The sequence below is a fragment of the Neopsephotus bourkii genome, unplaced genomic scaffold, assembly GCF_033783945.1.
Source record: "Neopsephotus bourkii isolate Nb327-2 ecotype Australia unplaced genomic scaffold, CSIRO-AGI_Nbou_v1 NB_994, whole genome shotgun sequence".
Taxonomy (NCBI): Eukaryota; Metazoa; Chordata; class Aves; order Psittaciformes; family Psittacidae; genus Neopsephotus; species Neopsephotus bourkii.
This window is the reverse complement of record NW_026901486.1, coordinates 626656-648977: the sequence shown is the minus strand read 5'-3', so window position 1 is coordinate 648977 and position 22322 is coordinate 626656. Positions and strand designations below refer to the sequence as shown.

The window sequence follows — 22322 nt, the reverse complement described above, 5'->3', positions numbered from 1 at the left end:
CCAACTGCAAAGCAAGATGTTCCCACTTGCACAACAGTGTGTCCTTGCTCAGTTAAATTCAGTGTTACAGAGTTATCTAGTACATGAATAACAAGGTAACCGAATGTGTCCAAGTACAAATCATTACTCACTTTTTTCCCCTATAATAAATGCATATATTAAAATATTACTTTTGGAATTCAATTTAGTTCAAAACTCTACTTTGATGATGAAGAATTTAATTAACTTGATTGCAACAATTTACTGGAAGGAATTCCTGATCTTTTGAGCTCTCAGGAATTCGGGTGACTTCCAGGCACTGCCAGATATAACTTTAGAGCACAGAGTACAAACCTGTTCTGGGCTCATGTAGAGTTTGGTCCCTACTTGTCCTGTGTGCCTGGCATAAGCTGGCATTGGGGTGAGTACCGATTCTTCCTCCTCATCTTGGTCCATAGCAGTTACCAGTCCAAAATCCCCAACCTTTACTATGTCATCCATTGTGAAAAATATATTGGAAGGCTACAAAACCAAACAGGTAAAAGGAGAAGAGGAAAAGTAAGTATTAAACAAGTCTCAGTGTTTCAGAAGATACAGCACTTTGCTCTAATTCAGATAAACCATGCTGTCATGGCTAAAAACACTCATTAAACATCAGGTTAGCAGCACCAACTGATAATCTTAGCTATTCACAAGGAATTACTCCTACATTAAACAGTCTCCCTTCCCAAAACTCAGACTGCTCATTTCTTGTCATCCCATAGAGGTTTACTGGCACTACACGGGTCTGCTGAGTAACATACACAGAAGTCAACAGCTGGTGGGGACAGCACAGATAAGTTATCCAACTCTCCATCACATGGCAAATTCACACCAGATGCTGGGGTTCTAACTCCAAGGCTTTTTTATTGTAGTCTCTGAGTGCTAAACTCATTTGCCAGCACATAGCATATCATCTGAACATTAAGTTGTAGATACAGGGAAATCTGGGAACAAGGTCTGCTTGTCAGGTGGTGCCATGCAGTTTAACTGTGGGAATATCTGTTTGCATCACCATTACAAGTTCATTTTTGATGGAAGCTCAAGAACTGTGCAATTCGTAAGAGCAGCAACAGTGACGATGTGGCTTAAGAGTGATGACGTGGCTGGTGGTACCAGCTTGTTTGCCAGGTACCACTACCTTTGGCTTAAGCTACTGATAAGACAGCCTGGAACTGAGATGCCTCTTTGCTAATGGTGCGCATCAGAGATGGTTTTTCAAGAGATTTGCATCCTGGCTGATAGAACGGCACACACCAAATGAATGACTACTGCTTTGAGACATGACTGCTCCACCTCAGTATTTGTAACTGAGCCAGGCACACAAAGTTCTGGGAGAACAGACTGATCCTGCAGGAAGAAGCAGCAGGATTATTGCAGTTCTGGTGTCCTCAACACAAGAAGGACAAGGAACTGTTGGAACAAGTCCAGAGGAGGCCATGAGGATCATCAGGGGACTGGAGCACCTCCCGTATGAAGATAGGCTGAGAAAGTTGGGGCTGTTCAGCCTGGAGAAGGCTGTGTGGAGACCTCAGAGCAGCCTTCCAGTATCTGAAGGGGGCCTATAGGGAGGCTGGGGAGGGACTCTTCATTAGGGACTGTAGTGACAGAACAAGGGGTGATGGGTTTAAACTTTAACAGGGGAAGTTTAGACTGGATCTAAGGAAGAAGTTATTTACTGTGAGGGTGGTGAGGCACTGGAATGGGTTGCCCAGGGAAGTTGTGAATGCTCCATCCCTGGCAGTGCTCAAGGCCAGGCTGCACAGAGCCTTGGGTAACATGGCTTAGTGTGAGATGTCCCTGCCCATGGCAGGGGGTTGGAACTGAATGATCTTAAGGTGCTTTCCAACCCAAACGATCTATTATTCTATGAACAGGGGAAGGGCTGAGGTGTGCTAAAGAGGCAGGTGGTGATGAGCACACTCCTCTAGGGGCTCCTGGACCTTTGAGGCTTGGTGAACATGGTCCATGCTTTGTTGACATAAACCCTGGAACAGGAGGAGGCGGACAGATAGAGGGCAATATTTTTCCACAAGATTAAAGGACTACAAAGCTGACCTATTTCAAAGTCCACCTGACTTCCTCAGTTAAAGACGAGAGCACACTGTGCAAGAGAGGAAGGCAGAAAAAAGGCTTCTTGGTGGGTTTTCTTTTCAAGCAACGGCCAGCTCTGAGATAAGCACTACAGAAACAATTAGATAAAACTTGTTAGTTCCACAGTGCCCACATCCTGCCTCTCAAACTGCCTTCTGAGCCAGGTCTTATTTCCTGCTGTAGTTTCCTGTAACCAATCTCATGCCCTTCAGAGTCACAGCTCAGTGCACAAAAGCTACTATGCTGTGAATACATGGCACCTCTGGGTTGTCTCTGAAGCATTTATACAGCACCCACCCTCTGATTGCACACCCACGTTGTTAAAAATCTTTATATCAGAATGTTAATGCTCAAGGCACAAACGTCTCCATTAGGGATTTGTATCCCATTGCCTTGATCTCCATTCGCCGCCTCCTCCAACAAACACATCAGGAATCAACAAGATCTGTCTTGCTTCACAGAGTGAAACTTTTGAACAGGAAAGTTTCATTCTCAGGCTTTTCTGGCTGAAAACAGACCTTGAATAGGCTGGCATATAGTTTCTACAAATTAAGGTGAGTGGATTATAGAATCATCACAGAATGGTTTGTGTTGGAAGGGACCTTAAAGCTCACCCAGTTCCAAACCCTGCCAAGGGCAGGGACCCCTTCCACTAGAGCAGCTTGCTCCAAGCCCCTGTGTCCAACCTGGCCTTGAACACTGCCAGGGATGGGGCAGCCACAGCTTCTCTTGGCACCCTGTGCCAGCGCCTCAGCACCCTCACAGGGAAGAGCTTCTTCAGATTTAAACAGGAGGGATTTAAGTTCTCTGCTCTTGCAAAGTACCAGCAAAAATAAGCCATGAAGATCACATTGGGAAAAAGAAGTCCAAGGCAGCTGCATGCAATTCTGATTTAAATCAAAAGAATACAACTACCCTCTAGTTTAGTTATCTGCATAAAGTTAGCTATCTCCTGATTCTTCAGTCAGAATTCCCATTTTTCCACAGACAGGAGTAAGTTACTCATACATTTGGAACACCACTATTGAATTCAATTAATGCTGCAAAATACATGTAAGACAGTTCTTGCACCTCTATGAACCTCACAGTTTCTTTTGAGCTGTCAAGCATGACCAAGAGCTTATTCTTGATTCACTTGACAGACAAGACTTCTGTTTCTATACTTCAAAAGAATCTGAACTGTGACATATTCGCTTGCCTAAACTCCTGCCCCCTTGTTCTTATGGTACCTCTGATGAGCAGGAGCCCAATTAATGCATCTCAATGTGCACTGTTCATTTCAATATTTAAAAGATATTCTTAAAGCTTTTCATATGCATGCATATAGATTTATTTTCACATAAGACCAAGGAGGCTTTGTTCATGCCAGTGGGAGCAAGATGAGACCTCTGCTATCAGCCAGCTCTGCCTCTAGCAAAGGTAAAACAGCTTTGCAGGTTGTCTTGCCTGTTAGTGCTGGATTGGATGGATGACCAATCTCTTTGGCACATTACAAAATTAGATGAGATCTGCTCCAAGGGGTTTCTGAAAACTATAGAAAACCCCTGTTGGTTTGACCAAATACACAATGGACACTTGGGATCCAAGAATAACACCTATACACGTACGGCAAGCTTTCTGAAGCAGGAAGTTGTTCATTCAAGGAGAGCATTTCAGAGTTGTTTATACCAAATAAGCAAAATAAAATCTCTTGTTCAAATTGATGCCAGCATTGAACTTTTAAGCTGTTCCAACAAAAGGCTAGAAAAGTGATGATTGTTTTAAGTGAAGATCTATGTAAGCGTTACTGAACAGTGATCGGAGGGAAGACTCCAGAGTCACAACTGACAGTATTGTTAAGAAAGGTTATTTATGAACATGCCCAGCAACATATTAGTATGAAGATTTAATTACTTTTCTGGTCAGTTTCTTAAGCACTAAAGATCTGACAGATAACTGCTTCCAGGGAATTGCTTAATGCTGATGGAGAAGGAAATACTTGGACAGGTTAGTGAGTTGTTTGAAGTATCCTTTCAGTGATCTCACATCTAAGATGGCATTATCTTTCATCTCTACCAATACCAAATGATTACCATCTGAGAAGCAGCAACAGCAGTTATAATAATTTCAGTATTAACTCCACGGAGGGAGGTACTAATTCCTCTTCAAAGTAGGAAGGAGAAACAGGCACTACCTCTCCACCATTTGGCAAAAGCAACCCATTTCTTAGAGCTAAGACTAACTTTAGCTGTGCTCTTCAATTGAATTGTGGTGTTTGGTAAGACATACTGATGCTTCCAGTGCTAGAAGTTCAGCAAGATTAGGCACTAACACAAGATCAGAAGCAAAATGAAAGGAAAGGTATAACGTTACTCCTGTCTTCAGTTATGTTAAATGCCAGAGGTAAAAAAACAGCTTTCCCAGTCTTAACTGCCTGGATGTTATCAGACATTAAGAAGATTATGAATCCTTCAGAAACCCACACTGTGATAACTGGCATTGACTCAGAATTCAACCCTAAGACAGTTTACATTTCGATCCTACAGAAGTAATACTTTATTACTTTCTTTAACATGCTGCTCTTTGGCAGTATTGCTATAGAAAGAAGATGGAAAATACCAGAATTAGAATCATAGAATCATTTAGGTTGAAAAAGACCTTTAAAGATCATCGAATCCAACTGCACTCAACACTGCCAAGTATCTGCTCCACTTGAAATGGTCAAACACGATCCAAAATAAGTTTTCTTTGCCACAGAGCTCAGCAGTGAACAATCCTGTATAAAGAACCTGAATTAAAAGTGCCATAAACCAAATGCAACCGATGTGTGCCAGGTACAAGTCGTCTTGCTGTAAGAAAGACTTTAATTGCAATAAGGAATGATTAAAGTTTATTTCCTGGAGCACAGCACCTCCACATTATGGTACGGACATTAACTCAGCTTTTGTAACACTCAAGCTGAGGTCACTGATAAGAGTCAACTATCTTAGCAGGATTTGTCTTCAGTGCCATGTTAATCCCACACCCCAAAATCATGTTACCTGTATCCACAGCCTCATGATCTCTCAGTTTAAAGCAGACCTCAACACTGAGCTGAACAGCCTAGCATGGCTGTATCATAAGAAGTCAAACTTGGAATTGCTGATGCTCAAGTCTGTAATGCAGTGGAGGGACAGCTACCCTGTGATGCCATTTGAGTCAACCCATGTGCTTTGGGGAATTTTACTGTAAGCACAGATAATTCAGTGACAGCTCCAAAGATAATCTCAGAGTAGTAAACCTGAGAATGTTTGCCTATAGGACACAGGCAGTGAGATAACCAGTGACAACCAGAATTTGGGAAGTTCAAGCATTCAGTGATGATCAGGCCAATAAAGAAAAACCCAACCCATTTCCTACAGTAACCTATGAATACAAACCTTGAGATCCCTGTGCATTAATCCTTTACTATGCAGAAAGTCAACCGCTTCAGCTATCTGCAGAAATATCTGCAGACACTCTGTCCTTTCCCTCTCCTCTATCATGCACCTTCTGCTCATCCAGTCTTTAAGGTTCTCTTTCCGGCAGAGCTGCATCTGGATGTAAAGATACACCTTTGGAGAGGTGGGTTTGACTTTTTCTGCAATATTTTTAGAAAGGTCCAGGCTTAAACTTGTTGGCCTTGGTGGAGAAACAGAGAGGGGACTTCCTGAAGCAGATTTCTTGTTATCAAATTCCTCTGTACTTTTGGCCTTCTTCTCAGAAAGACCCTCACCGTGTGAAACACCGACTTTATCTTCCTTACTAGAAGCGTTTCCACAACCAGAATCCTCAAACACGATAGAAGAGGAGGTCCCCTCCTTCAGGTGTACAACAGGAACAGCTGAGGAACATGTTTCCAAGGAGTCACACAGCTCGTTATTGTTGATAGTGCTGTCTTCTACATCACAGCCAGTAAGGACACTGTCCTGAAGGTTCAAGAGTGGATCTTCTGACCGGTGTAAGTCCCTGTTGTCTGTCTCAGAAAATTCCAGAGGAGAAAACTGGCTTCCAGATGAATCAAACTGACCACAGGGTATTCCCACAGACCCTACCCTCTCCCATGAAGTGGCTATAACTTCAACGTGCTCCTTTGCAGAAAATGGCTCTGTTCTGATCTTAAATGATGGGACATCCATTGGACTGGGAGAACTGAGTGGCCAGTCAGTGCTGGAAGAACAAAATCAAGAGGTCAATACTACAGAACTTCATTCCACTAAAGATGCATGTTCAGAAGCCCAGGTTTTAACAACTGCTACCTCTGAGAACCGTGTCATACCCTAACGGTAAATGACTCCAAAGGGTGGGAATCACTAATAACCAGGATTTAGCATGCATTTTTCTTAGGAGGATAATGCTTTCTCATTGAGTGTTGATAAAGGAAGATCTGGCAAGCTCTGCTGCCTGGATTCCCAATGTGCAATCAGGCTTATCTTCAGCTGGAAAAAATTCAGTCCTATAGGACATGCATTGCAATGACTATTTAAAGTGCCTTGGCAGAATTACAGCTGCAAAATGTTAATTTGATGCCTGAAATATAAAGGTCACTGTATTCTAAAATCATTAGGCATGTAAAGATGTTATTATGAGACCACTATTATTTGTATTAGGCCTCATTCTTTAACTGCTAAAATACACCCACTGTTTCTTTTCTCTTAACATCCTCCAACTCCTCTATCCAGTTTTCCATTTTTAACCTACTCCTACCAAGCTTTAGAAATAGTCACTCTGATTATCCCTCCTATTTCTGCTAAAATAAATTCATTGCAGCATTGGAGTACTGAATCAGATCCATCTAAACCAAGCCAACAAAAAGGAAGAAAGCAGTGCAAAGGAACAAAGAGGACAGAGATGCCGAAGTTTAAAACTGAATCACAGTAGCAATGCTCCAACCTTCCAACCACCCAAAGATTCAATGACAGAATTTAAATTAGGAACAGGATGCTTCCTAAGCTGAAAGAAGGACGTTAACACAACAGAGGACCCAAAAAGGTCCAAAGAGGGTGGTGAGGCACAGGAACAAGTTGCCCAAAGAAGTGGTAAATGCTCCATTCCTGACAGTGCTCAAGGTCAGGCTGGACAGAGCCTTGCATGACATGGTCTAGTGTGAAGCCCATGGCAGGGGGTTGGAACTTGATGATCTTAAGGCCCTTTCCAACCCTAACAATTCTATGGTTCTATGATAAATCAAGAGACACTATGCACAAGACTGAAATACTTGTACCTTGTTCAACTGAAAGGTTGACACAAAATGTTAATAACCATCTCTTTCCTACACAGTCTTTCCATCTTCCTGGATCATCTACCAGTTCTGCAATTCTGTTGATGCACAACCTCAAACTCAGTTGTTAAAAACCCCCATGAGTTACCTTTCATCTTTTAACCACTGTTCATCCATCTTTTCTTGCCATCTCTCCGGTGGAGCTTCCAGCCACGCATTGAAGTACCGCACAATACCTGGATGCTCAAGCTTAGCCAAGGCCTTGACTTCTCGCATCACCTTTTCACGAGCCAGTTCCCTACAATGTGGGGTGAGGAGAAAAATAGAGATGTGGTCACATAAAGCAACAGAAGAGTACAGAAACTTCTGCAAAGGAATTTAATCAAAGCTATGTCTTAAATTCCCCAGAGTAACTCCTTTAGGTTAGAAGCATGGAGGAGCACTGTGTGCTCATAATGGCTAAGTATTTAGTTATCCCTTTTCAAATTACAGGCAGCAAAACTGAGAAGAAAAGGTTCATCTTGCTCTTAGCTGTTTACAGGATAGAAAAAACACCACTAAACAGCAATAGTCTACAGGGATGTAGAAGACACTGACACAAAAGAAGACAGACAGCAATACCTTAGTATTTCTTTTGTACTTGGCATAACATAAGGAGACTGCATAAAGACTATCTCCATTCTATGCACAGGAAAGCAAGTAGCCTGCTATCTATTGAAGTAAATAATCTCTCTTCTTAAAAGACTGAAACTGGATCAAATGAAGTCAGATGGTTTTATTTAATGGATTTGCATATGCTTGGAAAAGAAGAATTTAGGCTACCTTAAATTTCTGAACAAAACCTTTAATCTTAATTAGTCACACTTATTTAATGCATTCAAAAAAGTAGTCATTCTAGATTTGATAGCTTTACCCCCTCCCTCTACTGGCCTGCCTGTTGCTGTTCTAACTTGAGATATCCAGAAGCAGTGTCTCCCATCTCCCACTAAAAGGAACTGATGCAAGCTCTGTGTAGGGTAATTCAGCAGCTTGGCTTGACCACCTATGACTGAAAGAAAAGGTAGGGGTTGTGGGACCGGAAAATGAAACAAATGGACAAATGGAATCAGAAAAGCTGGTGAGGGAGAGAGAAAAGAAAGAGAAGGTGAAGTAGGAAAGGTAAGGAGAGGAAGGAGAGAAGCAAATTAACAGTGCCACAAATAACTGGTCCTGTTATCAAAGGCTCTATTCATCAAGGAAATCAAAGGAGTTCCCATGTAGCCGCAGCATCCTCACAAGTGTCCTGCTATGCAAGTATTTTAGCCAGGCAGGTCACCCTTCTGCTGTGATTGCACATGCCAAATTCTCGGTGCCAAAACTAAGCCAGCCCCCCCCTTTAAAAAGTATGTCATCCATCCTAATGAAATATCTGGGACATCAGTTCGGGAACAGATGGTTCAGTGTAGGATGGGATCCCACCATTCATTCATTACTTCAGTATCTCAACAAACTCATTCATTACCTGTTAGGTAAACGGATCCTTTTGATAGCATAGTTGCAGTCATCCACTTTATTTCTGGCTTCAAAAACAACTCCAAAGCCTCCACGACCCAGACACTGAATTGGTTCAAAATCTGTTAGATATCTGGGAGAAGGGAGGTGTGAGGAAGGGAGGATAGACAAGAAAAATGCATTAGTATAGACAGAAAAATAACTTATGACTAAGAGTGAAATATTTTTGTACAGGCAAAACATGTTAATTGACTTGAAGCATTTCTTATCTTTTTTTCCTGTTCACCCACTGAGGCAACCAGATGGTTACCTACTTAAGAAATGGACTGAGATGCTGGGTTGTGATAGACACCGAATAAAGGCATAATCAGCAAGTTCCTTTACGCATGCACATGACAAACTGAAGAAGTTTTTCAGAGTATTAGGTACATACTGGATCATGGATCACGAGTATGTAGCCTAAGTTTCTGTACCCAAACAAAGTGCTGTCAGCTAAGTACTTTCTAAGTCATGATGTGCCTTTTACCCCACCCCAAATACCTATTTCTGCGACTAGTCTTCTAAACATCCCTTCTGCAACGTTACTGTTCTTACATCTCATTATGTTTCTCATTCTTCCTCATTTTCTATACTCCAACTCTTACTTGCAGTAAGTTGCACATGTTCAGAAGATGGTCACATTTTAACCAGAGTATCATAACATTCCCCTATACACCCTTCTGTCTTAACCAGCTCCTTCACAGCAGAAGCAAAGGTGTGTTCCAAATATAGTCTGCTTATTCTGCAGAGTATTGTGTTTCCATCTGCAATTGCCTTTTTCTACTTTAATCCATAAACACAGAAACAGAGGGAGTAAACACTACTCATAACCTTCAAGAATCAATCTTCCATTTTACATATCAGTATGAAATAGGAGAGCAACATTCCTGATCACAGGTATCCTGCAGATTCCCCGAGATTGCTTAGACTAATCATAACTGCAATCCCCCATCAATAATGGGTGACAGGGTTATTTATGCCTGTTGCCAATCATCCTGAGAAGCTGGAGGACTAGAGTACAAAAGAACAAGTGAACATCTACTCTTCCGTCCACGCAGACTACAAGCCTTGTACATGTGTTGAACTGAGCTCACCTTGACACATATCCAGAGTTCTTGACATCACTCCAGCTGCTCTCTTTAACATCTCCACAAGTGGGCTCATATTTACTATCAGTCTGACACTGTGTTTCAGATTCCTTCCGCAGCTAGCAAGGATGGCCAAAACAAGAACAAAAACCAAACACATTCAATTCCTTAAGTACTTGACACCAGTTTGTACTCTTAGAGATGGCACAGTGTAAATATCTCCGAAGACATCAGGCATGGCTGAAGCAGTCTAATCTGCTTGCTGAAGCAGTTAAACAAATTATACATAGCAGCTGACAGCCTTCATGGATAGATTAAGCAATAAATTTAGGCTTTTGATTCTGTCATCTCAGTAGTTATTAACTTACTGCTACTCATTGCAGACTCAAAACTGAAAGGAAAGGCTGCAGTAACACCTTTTGTACTTAGGACTCAGAAACAAATACTTACTCTGCCGTAGGGATGGGGATGGAAAAGTTTGCGCACAATAAAAGTTGTGGCCACAATGCAAAAGATAATGGTGCCAACAATTTCTTTCCACCAGTGAAGCAGCAGAACAGGATCTTTTTTACGAATGTTCTTGTAATTTGTATCCTCAAAAAAACCAACAGTGATCTGGGTGCTGCGTTTGTTTCTCTCTCTCTTGTAGTAGGGTAAGTAATAACCGTTATCTGTGGATAAAAGACACAAGGAGGACATAGATTTTTACCTGTAGGTAACTACAAAACATTTTTGTGTTCTCATTAACAGATTTTCTCAATAGACATGGGGTATTTTTGTCTATGTGGCCCATAACTTTAAATGGCACATAGTAAATTCAGTTAATCATGGTTGTGGATTCCATGGCAAGTTGGTCTCACATCAAAAGTTTACCACTTCAGAAGGCCTGACCACTCACAGCTTTAAACCAGAATATTTTCCACATGGAAAACTTTACATTGCCAGGATGACTCTCTATAGACTGTTATCAAATCCACAAGCTTCTTCCATTTGGACCAGCCACCAGTGACAATGGCAGTACACACAGTACCTCTGCAACAGCAATTTCCAGCACTCTGAAGTGCTTTGTGTGGCACTAATTGTACACACACCATTTCGCTGTCCTAGTTTAGGCAGTAATTTCCTAGCTCATTAAATGATAAAAAAGATACACATATTGGGATCAAACAAATGGCCATTTATTGAATTTCACAGATAATAAATGGGCAAATTAGGCTATTTGAAACACTTCAACATTTGGAACTTCCACCTACCATATGGATACTGCAGAACTGAAAGTGCTCCATTACTGTACTCTTCATGAGAATACTTGTCATTGCTGAGACACTTGTCGAACTCGTCAGACCCCACCAACACTGGAGTCCTGGAAGGAGAATCTAAGCATAGAAAAGACAGTATTCTGAGCTGAATACTTATATTATTTGATATTATTTTAATGAGAATTCCAATGGCATAATCTTAGAAACATCTCTTGGACCAGACTGTCAGAATCAAAGCTAATGCAAGCAAACATTAAGAAGGGGATTTTAAGTTAACAGTTACTTATCACCCTTCCCCCTTGCCATAATACTATTTTTGGACAAGTAGTTCAATCATATTCACATCACTGCAAAAACCATATTCCTCTTTTAGAAGGTCCAACTCTTCATTATTAAAAAAGATCCTGTTAAATCCATAATGCAAGAAAAAAAGACATTAAACATTAGATTAAAAAGGATAAACAATTAATAAAGCACAGAGTTCCTGAACTGGTTTGCAGCTGGAAACACTGGATTAGTTTCAAACACACTGGAAATCAGAAAGATGTCCTGTCTTTTCAGAGTGAAGACAGCAAACAAAACTCTCAATTGTTACTTACGGATTAAAGGTTTCCATTTGATTTTGGGAAGGGGAGTAATTGCGTTATCATTCCTGGACTCCAGAGCCTTCGGGTTGGTGGGGAATTTCTCAGAAATTCTGACAGATGACTGGAGATACAACTGGCCCCTGTACATACCTGAGTAATAAAACAGAGAGCGTGTTAGCCTTAAGGTTAAGTTCTCTTCATGCCTAGAATAAAACTGTCCAGTTAAAATACATGGTTGAACATATTTCTTTATATTCTGAGAACCTGAGACACTGACTCTTAATAGGGTGGGTGAATTCAAGCAGTATGCTCCCTCTGCTCTCAAAAAGCAAGAGATAAGAACATCTGATTTTCACTGCTGGGGAGCTGGTGCTACAGAAGAATCCCAGCAATTTTAAGAGCTATAAAGCAGCTTGGGCTTTGCATAGGTAAGACTTCTTTCAAGCTTCCCTTGTTAATGCTGGTACAGATTACTCCTCAGCAGCCGTTACCAAGAAGGTTTCCATCTGGCTTCTTTGTGTAACCACTAAAAGGAAGGCTACAAGGTGTAAAGAATTATAGGAAAAGGCTAAGGCAAACAAAGTATTAGCAAACCAAGGCACGTTTACGTCCCAGAGAGGAAGGAGGACCTGGGGCCACTATTTCAAATTATCACAAACCATATCAAATGAATTCTGACAGCTGGATGAAAACTTAGTCACACAAAACCTCAACTGAAATTTCTTCATGGTAAGTTACTGTAATCAGCATAGAGGGAAAAAATCAATGTGACAAATTAGTGGGCTGGAGGGGAGATATTGCTTACCGCTTACCAAGCAGTTAGACCGTTAGCTATAACCCTATATTTAAAAGTTGCAAGACTTTCTATCATCTCCAATGTACTGAAGGTACAAAGCAGTGAACATTTTGGAATCCAAATGGAAAAGATTCATGGTTTTGAAATGTCTTCATTTTCAAAAAGAAGAAAAATGGGAAAAAATAAATCAATCTTTTAGCTATACTGTTGAGGCTAAACACTCATTAATTCTGCCACTGTACCTTCTAAAATGGGTACACAGAACTCTTGCCTTTGAATGACAACAGCAAAGATGACCAGAGCAGACTAAGAAGAGATGAAAACACATCTCTACTTTGTCAAAGTCTCCATATCAAGTCAAGGTGCCCTTCTGGGATATATATGTTAAATCTGGGGGCTTTATAAAGCAATGTGGGTTAAGTTAAAGAGCCTTCATTATACAGAGTATCAAACTGCTCATGTTACAGCTCTTCTTAACTGTAATCTACCAGTACAGAAAGTTCTACTTTACTACAACCTCAACAGCGAAAAGAGTAACCTTTTACTACAAAAAATGCTGCAGTCTATGTCTCACCCAAATAGACACTGGATTCTGTGGCCCCTCTGGCTGCTTCCACAAGATCTTCTTCATCTTCCAGTACTTCATTGTTTGCAGTGTAACTTGTGTCATCAAACAGACTGATTGGAATTACTTTGCCATCCTTAACCAGCCATGCAGAAGCAATTGGAGTGCAAAACTGAAGAAGAGAGAGGGAACTGGAACATTAATGTTGTATTAACTAGATATTATATATAACTAACGATAACCAATGTGCTGAATTCCTTTTTTTTTTAGTTATTCTAACAGATATAGCAGCTCAAAGTCAGATTTTCAGTTTAAAAAAGTGCAAGCAGATGTGTGTTCTTTACAAAGCACCTGAAACCCAAGATAAAAGACAACATCTATGATGCTGCACAACTTCTGCTTTTATAACATTTAATACTCCGTCTTTTTCCCTACCTGGTATTCCCATTCCAGATGTCCTCCTCGTTTGTTAAAAGCCATCACCTTCCAGTCAGCTACTGAGACCTTTATCACTGTGTCTTTCATCATAGCTTCCTGCTCATCCACATCTGAAATGATTTTTGTTTCTTCTTTGTTCATATTCGATTTAAAATTGCTCTCAATGTATCCTGCTCTGGTTTCAATATCTGGCACATAGCGCAGCTCGAAGTGACCAACACTGAAGTTCCACCTTACAGAAAGAGAGAAAAAAATTGTAGAAACAACTTATATATATTCCAAGGCAGCCCCAAATCCTCCATTCAGAAGACTCAAACTGAATTACCTGGCTTTTACCCATATTTTCCCAGTGAACTCTCAGATTGTCAGATGAACACAATTGTACCAGGAGGGGGAGTGCTAATCCCGAATACAAACCAAAGAAGCTAAGAAATCTTGTCCAACACGAAGGGGGAGTTGAGAAAAGAGGAAGTGAAGTAGCTCCAGTGGCATTAAAAGCTTTGTATATGCAGAGGGTAGTTTAAATTATTGAGTATTACAGTTGGGTCTGTTTAGTAACATGAAGGTGTCCCTGCCCATGGCAGGGGGGTTGGAACCGGATGATCTTAAGGTCCTGTCCAACCCAAACCATTCTATGATTTAGGAAGCAGCATTCTACACAAGACATATTTCTCTTCATTACTAAAGCATATTTAATTTGAAATGTAAGGTTTTTCACAATGAGGGAGAGACAATGCTGCTTCTGTTGTTTTAATCCCACACACAGCCTAACACAGGAGCTCTTTGACAGGCACTTCATGAAATCAGGACCGCTCATGCCCCATAGGTTGACACCAAAAAAGATGGACAACGGTATAAGGAACAGTTGTCTTGTGTAGCCAAAAGCTCTGTAATTTTTCTAAACCAACAAATTAGGGCAGAAACTGAACATTATTCGCAGGAAGAATAAGTATTTTCTCTTTTTCCCCCATGACACAGCCCAGCATTGTAGAGGGGATCCAGGTGGGAAAGGATGGCAAATTGTGTCTTGAACAGCTAGCAGGAGGAAAATACTTCTTGAACAGTACGCTTGGGTACTCAAAGTTTCCTAGGACCAGTCTGGTAGGCACCCAAACTGTAAAGAATTTATTTTAGATTCAGTTGAGTTATTAGAAGTTGTTCTTTCTTTGGATTAAACCCCGTGCAAATCCCATAGCAGCCATACTGTGTCACCAGGAAAGCATCTCTGTTCTTGGTGCACAAGATGTGATACTATGGTTTTGAAAGAGATGCACCAAGGAAGAGCACATTTTCATGACGTGCCTTTCCCTGCCAATTTAAGTCTCCAAGAGCTGCAGGACCCAGGATTTCTCTTTCCACACATCCAATCTGCTAATCTATTTGAGTTCTGATTAGGTTCTGATACACAACAGATGCACAACCTGTCAAATCCTGCTGTAAACAGAAGAGGGAGCAGGGGAACAGGGAATGACTGTTTTTCCACTAGATTGTTGGGCTGTTATTGTATCTCTGTATGACAACCAGACTTTTAAACCTGTATTTGATGAAGTGGGTTTTGCTGGGTTTTTTTAGTAGGATACATGTCTGTGTTTTTATAGAAATCTTGATGTATTCAGACTTCCAAGTGACAGCACTGGGGAAGTCACAGACTGAATCACAGTCTCCACAGCTTGTAAAGAACAGACCACCTACGTTGTGAAATGAACAAAGTGGATTTAAGAATGGGGCTAAAAAAAGTAAGAAGGCTGAATACATGTTAAAATATCAACTTAAAATGAAAGCTAAAGGCATCAAGTATAGAAAAGTGAGAGTTACCATGAGTAGGTGAACAATTTACAACTGAATCAGTAGGTCATAAGAAGACTCCTAAACCGGCTCCTTTTGTACAAACAGTTAGAACAAACCTTAGTGACATTTGCCCTGTGCAGTGAGCTGCACTGCACTGCAGTAGAGCAGTGACAAACTGTTTTAAGGGGTGCAAAGACAAGGAAAGTAAATTTTGATTTAGAGGAATAAACGTGCACCCATCTTTTCTATTTAACCAGATAGAAAACTGAAGTTCAAGGCAATTTACAAAAGCACTGAGAGCAAAGGGGTCAGGCAGTAGCCAACCATCTCATGCATTCCTTTGGTTAACAACCTAAATTCCCTTGTGCAATTCCTAGCCTAAGGAGAGTAAAAAGAAGGTTAAGTCCTTAAAACATTATGCAGTAAGAACTACTGGATTGTCTTTGGACAACCCTCACACTTACTTTTCATTGCCACTGCGTGGTCCAACAGCACGGACTGTTTTCTGGGTTCGGTGTAATAGAAGGGTCTCTTCCTGCTCCGTTTCATCATCATCCCACCGGCGACAGCCCATAGCTGAGCAGATGTACTTCACCTAAGAGACAAGGTGAGAGACTCACACCTGCTTCCAAGTTCTGAAGAACTTCAAGACAAACCAACACAATGTACAGCCAATATTCAAAACTAACAATACTTACAACACGTTTTTGGCTCTCATGGGCAATTTAGAACCCTGTGATGTTAAATGTTTGACATAAGGGATGTTGAAAAGCCTGGCTTAAGAGATAAGGGCTTTTCAAAACTAGGCTTTTCAAAAGATTTCAGTAAGTCTAAAGTTTGGGCTATTTTGAGTACCTATGGACTATACTTTGCACATATTTCAACTTCTAATAGTAAGAAATGTTAGATCTCTCTTTCCCACTGTTTCTATGGGCATCAAAAGAACATGTCTGCAAGACCTACAGCGCAATTCTGCTTTTGTGCCATGGTTGTCTCAGCATAACTCTATTAGCTTCAAATAAAGTACTACTGATTTCTATAAAACAGTGAAGAACCTTCCCCCCTCTCCCCCCTTTGCCTTGTCAGCTATTAAAGGGGAAAGAACTCATTTAACACTCACAGTCACACAGACTTTTAAACAGTCCCAATCTCAAACACAATTTGGGTTATATGGGCAACTGTGTCTTGAAAAGGGAGCTGAACATATTTGCAGGAAGTCTGAATCAATGTCATACTGCCAAAGAGAAACTGAACATGAGCTGGCTTCAGTGTGCGCTTGCAGCCTAGAAAGCCAACCGTATCCTGGGCTGCATCAAAAGGAGTGTGACCAGCAGGTCGAAGGAGGTGAACCTGCCCCATTACTCTGCTCTTGTGAGACCTCACTTGCAGTATTATGTGCAGTTCTGGTGTCCTCAACATAAAAAGGACATGGATCTGTTGAAACAAGTCCAGAGGAGGCCACGAGAATGATCAGGGGACTGGAGCACCTCCCATATGAAGACAGGCTGAGAAAGTTGGGGCTGTTCAGCCTGGAGAAGAGAAGGCTGTGTGGAGACCTCATAGCAGCCTTCCAGTATCTGAAGGGGGGCTATAGGGATGCTGGGGAGGGACTCTTCATTAGGGACTGTAGTGACAGGACAAGGGGTAATGGGTTAAAACTTAAACAGGGGAAGTTTAGATTGGATATAAAGAGGGTGGTGAGGCACTGGAATAGGGTGCCCAGAGAAGTGGTATATGCTCCATCTCTGGCAGTGTTCAAGGTGACATGGTCTAGTGTGAGGCATCCCTGCCCATGACCTTAAGGTCCTTTCCAACCCAAACCATTCTATGATCGACATCTCACAGACAACAGACCGACCAAACTTTTAACAAGGAAGAGTCAGGCACTATTTCCTGTAAAAGGCACCTTTGCTACCCTGAGCATAAGCCAGGAATCAAAAGAGAAATTGAAACTCCCATTTCCTGAGCCTTGTGGGAGGACCAGTCTGTTGGTACACAGTGCCCTCTGCTAGCAATGAACAAATCAAAATGATTTCATGAACTGTTGTTATGGGTCTATGCTCTTTTATCATGAGTCATCACACCATGCCAGAGAAGCGTTCAACATTAAAATGTATGGTCAAAATGAACCCCCCCCACCTGAGTTTGTGGAAAGCAAATATTGGAAGTTTAACATTTTTAAACTGAATTTGTTTTTTAACTTGTTTTAAACTGCACCCACCTTTGGGATTTAGCAAATGTATGGGTTTTCACTGCAAAAAGTATCTACAAGCATTTTAATGACATCTGACCTTAAGGATGTCAGTTCTGGGACTCCGAATACTGAAATTCATTCCCGTGTGTTTTCTAGCCTTTTTTGATTCTACGTTTCTTCAAAATATACAACTTCTAACCAATGGATTTCAGAAGAAAAGTACCTTCTGATCTAGTCAGACAGCAAGTACTTTATAACTTCTGTGTATAACTTTAAAACGTAAGGAGAACTTCTCCCAAGAGACAGTAAACTCGCTGACAATAACTACAAGTCTTGCACATGATGAATGTTTTTCTTGTTTTCCTTAGTTGTGGAGAAATCTGAAATCAGTTGTGAAAAAGCGTGCCACCTAAAGCCTTCTTTGATACGCTGAGCAGCAAAGTCTACTTCAAGCAGAGCTATATGACAAAGCTGAACTCCTCTTGTGGCTTGGTAGAAAGGAGTCATCCTTCTTTTTTCCCCTCACTCACCTCTGCTTACAAAAGCGCTGTCCCTTCCCTTGTTCTGGCTCTGGAGCTGCCCAACCCCTGGCTGAGCTACAGCTAACCCAGCAGAAAACTAATCCAGTCAAAACTGAAGTTTTCTGTTGGGTTAGCAAGGTGAATCAGCTTAGCAAAGAGTGAGATGTGTTCAACGCAGCACAGGGGATACAGCTGGAACTTGCAGGCAGGAGGAGACTGCAGCGAGGGGTTCAGCCACACCATCTAATTGCACTGTTAAACTTACTCCATCCCACTGCACTTGTTACCCAAGAAGCTCGGATTCTGCTCTTTTATGCCATGCTGGAGCTGCACTGCAATTTACATCTCAAGAGCAACCTGTGTGCAAGACACTGCTTGGAACACACGGACACAAGGCAACTTTCAGGCTCTTACCTTCCCTGAGTATGAGCTCAGCCCATAGGTTGTCAAAGACTTTCCCCCGACTAAGACAACGTCCTCGCCAAATTTGTAGGATGATTCAAGAAGAGATTCAACTGTGAAAGGAACTGCTTCCATGCTCTCTCGGTCCCGATCCCACTGGAATAGGTCCCCATCCAAGGAAGGGATTATCATCTTATTTCCAAATACCTAAAAGAGTTGAATGGATGGTTAGCTACCACTTAACCACAATTTTATCAAAACACACAGATCACAAATGGAAACAGAAACACTATATAAGGAAGTACAGTGCATTATATCCCAGTCTCTTTTGAGTCCCTTCTGGAGCAATGGATTCAGCACAGGGCCTCCAACACAAGACAGACATGGATCTGCTCAAGCAAGTCCAGAGGAGGCCATGGAGATGCTGCGAGGACTGAAGCAGCTCTCATACAGAGCTAGACTGAGAGAGCTGGGCTGGTTCAGCCTGGAGAAGAGAAGGCTCCTGAAGGGGAGACCTTAGAGCAGCTCCAGTGCCTAAAGGGGCTGCTGGAAACCTGGAGCGGGGCTTGGGACAAGGGCCTGTAGAGACAGGCCAAGAGGAATGGCTTTAACCTACCCAAGGGGAGACTGAGATGAGCTCTTAGGCAGAAGCTCTTCCCTGTGAGGGTGCTGAGGCGCTGGCACAGGGTGCCCAGAGAAGCTGTGGCTGCCCCATCCCTGGCAGTGTTCAAGGGCAGGTTGGACACAGGGGCTTGGAGCAAGCTGCTCCAGTGGAAGGTGTCCCTGCCCGTGGCAGGGGCTTGGAACTGGATCAGCTTTGAGGTCCCTTCCAACACAAACCAGTCTGGGATGATTCTATAATTTTATTTTATGGTTTTATAACACAGAGTATCACATTTCAAAATTATACTGAAGACAGAAAAGTTTCAGGCATTCAAATCAAATCCATATTTCACTCTTCTCAGTTAAAAAAACCCACCCAAAACCAAACAGTTCAGTGTGTGACACTTCTTCCACTTTAAACAAAACATTTTCAAACTCAATCAGATGACAGATTAACATTCATCCAACTGCTGAAAATATGTTACAGGGAGAAAAGCATTCTTGAAGAGACAGTCACTGGTTAAAGTGCAAGTTTTGCAGAGTCTTTGTGATAGTTTCAAGACAGTTGCATTGGAGGTGAAGTTCTACTTCATTGCTGCTTTTTCCCAGGCTAGTTTACTGCTAAGCACAGCATCAGACACTCTTGTTAGATTAGGAGACTGAATTCAGTTTTAAATGAAGAGCTGAGGCTGTTTGTGAACTCTTTTACCATTAAGGACTACTCCAGGATATCCTCCTGTAAAGCAGAGAGTGCAGTTATCATTGAGATCAGAGCTCACATTTCACCTTTGCCTTTCCAGACAGTCCAACCTACCTTCTCCCCAGAATTCCTTATGTTTAAATACACTGTTCCTTTAAAATCTGCCTGGATTTTTCTTAAACACACAAGTCAAAAATCATCTTCCCCAGGATACAGCATCTCATCCATTACGCTGAGATTTTCAAGGAGATCCTAGTTCGGAAGCATGAGTCATTGTCAATGAGTACTAAGGGACTTATTAAGAAACTCATTATCAGCATGATAGACCATAACTAATACTGTGGAGCCACAGTGGCTGTGCCCCTCAACAACAGAGAGGAATTGTAATCCACATGATCTTAGCTTTTGAGGATATGGATTAACATGGAAGATTTTAATGCTTTTGCAGAACCCCTGTTCATTTGGGGAGTATCCTACAATGTAATTACATTAAATTCAGAGACTTTACACATTGGGACTTAAAGGACACTTCTGGTACATGCATACTAGTCACTTCAAACAAACTCCTGCTCAGACTCCAAGGCACAAATGTGTATTACAAAGCCCTACAAAAGATCCAGAAGGTTTCTGGTTATTATTTCTGAACCACTGTGAGGATCTGAAACCACATCTGCATGATTAAAACTCTCTCTAACACGAAACTTTTTATTCCTCTAACTGGGTCACAGATGAGCAAACAGCATTAAGGAAAGTTGGGATTCACCTGAACAGGGAGGCAAAGACAGCTCTTGTACATGTGTGCATGTTGTGACTAATACCTCTTCTTGCACCCCATTCAGAGAGGAAAGTTAGGTGAGTTACCTGAAAATGCTGGTGACTGTATTGAACATCCCTAAAGGATGCAATCCTGGCTTTGAGGAGCCTCATGAAGACTGACAATTAAATCTCCTCTCAGGAGCACAAAGTGTAATTGAAGAGATGATCAAAATAAACCCCTGAGAGCAGCTGCAAAGCTCTTCACAAAGCAAAATGAGGTATGCCCTTTCCCCCCCAAGTATTCACCTTATGGCAAAAAAAGGCCAAACATCCACTGCACGAGATCTGCGATGCACAAGAAATGTTGCATTATGGTCTGCTATTGGGGAGGGAAAAAACCACACACAGAGCTCTATACAGCCACTTACAGAAATAAACCAACGAAAAAGGCAAGAACTTGTGTGGGGAGGGGTCATTTGTAGCAATCACCTGATCAGTGGAAAAATAAAGCAAACAAGTAAGGTTTACACAAACATTCCTACTCAAGAGCAGCCTTGTGATCCTGAGACACAAAGGCACGCGGATTTTGGAAAACACCTTTTGAAAAACAAAAGATGCCAGTGCCAAAGTCACAGCTGTAACCATGGTGGAGTGTCTTGGTAAAACATTCAACACACAGCAGTAATACCATAAATTGGTTTTGTAATATATTCTTTCAGAAATGCATCATTTTGATGATAACCTTTAGCCTGTGCAGCTGTTACTTTGCATTAATAGGTTGAAGGAGGTGATCCTGCCCCTTTACTTTGCTCTCGTGAGATCTCACTTGGAGTATTGTGTGCAGTTCTGGTGTCCTCAACATAAAAAGGACATGGAACTGTTGGAACAAGTCCAGAGGAGGGTCACGAGGATGATCAGGGGACTGGAGCACCTCCTGTATGAAGATAGGCTGAGAAAGTTGGGGCTGTTCAGCCTGGAGAAGAGAAGGCTGCGTGGAGACCTCATAGCAGCCTTCCAGTATCTGAAGGGTGCTACAAGGATGCTGGAGAGGGACTGTTCATTAGGGACTGTAGTGATAGGACAAGGGGTGATGGGTTCAAATTTAAACAGGGGAAGTTTAGATTGGATCTAAAGAAGAAGTTCTTTACTGTGAGGGTGGTGAGACACTGGAATGGGTTGCCCAGTGAAGTTGCGAATGTTCCATCCCTGGCAGTGTTCGAAGCCAGGTTGGACAGAGCCTTGGGTGACATGGTCTAGTGTGAGGTGTCCCTGCTCATGGGAGGGGGTTGGAACTGGATGATCTTAAGGTCCTTTCCAACCCAAACCATTCTATGATTCGAAACCCTCTGTAAAGTTTCTTCCTGCATGTGGTCCAGGCACCTGGAGGTAGTTTGGAGGCCCATGCTTACCCCCAGCAATATGAGACATTCCATACAGAAATAAGAATTAGCAGCAAAGGTTATTTTCATAATCAGCTTTCCAAATATACAAAAGTAAACCAGTTCTTGTACCAGTGATCCAGCACACAGAGACTAAGCCTGGCAATCCCAGCCACCAACTGACTTAAGTCATATCTTGAAGACATTCTACTGGCCATCAGTCAACTAAATTCATATAGTGTGGTCAAACCAGACATGTGCCAGTGGCAGCCGGACAGCCACTTGCAAGTTCAGACTTTCAGATACACTTGCTGGAAGCTACAACTGCAATGGCTTTGTTATGTGGTGTGCTCCAAGGGCTGCAGACCATCCCATCCGTTTGTGAA

The 22322-nt window shown here is 41.9% G+C and overlaps 1 protein-coding gene across 1 annotated transcript in view; it reads right to left on the bottom strand.

The window, feature by feature from the left end:
• EIF2AK3 (eukaryotic translation initiation factor 2 alpha kinase 3) overlaps window positions 1–22322 on the bottom strand; it is a 47180-nt gene that overhangs the window by 4489 nt on the left and 20369 nt on the right. Inside the window, exons 3-14 of the mRNA XM_061359733.1 lie at window positions 18511–18705; window positions 15846–15976; window positions 13591–13825; window positions 13165–13327; window positions 11807–11944; window positions 11202–11324; window positions 10399–10619; window positions 9955–10067; window positions 8832–8954; window positions 7479–7628; window positions 5511–6279; window positions 334–501 (exon numbers count right to left, since the gene is read on the bottom strand). Coding sequence (XP_061215717.1) covers window positions 334–501; window positions 5511–6279; window positions 7479–7628; window positions 8832–8954; window positions 9955–10067; window positions 10399–10619; window positions 11202–11324; window positions 11807–11944; window positions 13165–13327; window positions 13591–13825; window positions 15846–15976; window positions 18511–18705 — 2529 coding nt within the window. The remainder of the gene's footprint in view (window positions 1–333; window positions 502–5510; window positions 6280–7478; window positions 7629–8831; window positions 8955–9954; window positions 10068–10398; window positions 10620–11201; window positions 11325–11806; window positions 11945–13164; window positions 13328–13590; window positions 13826–15845; window positions 15977–18510; window positions 18706–22322) is intronic.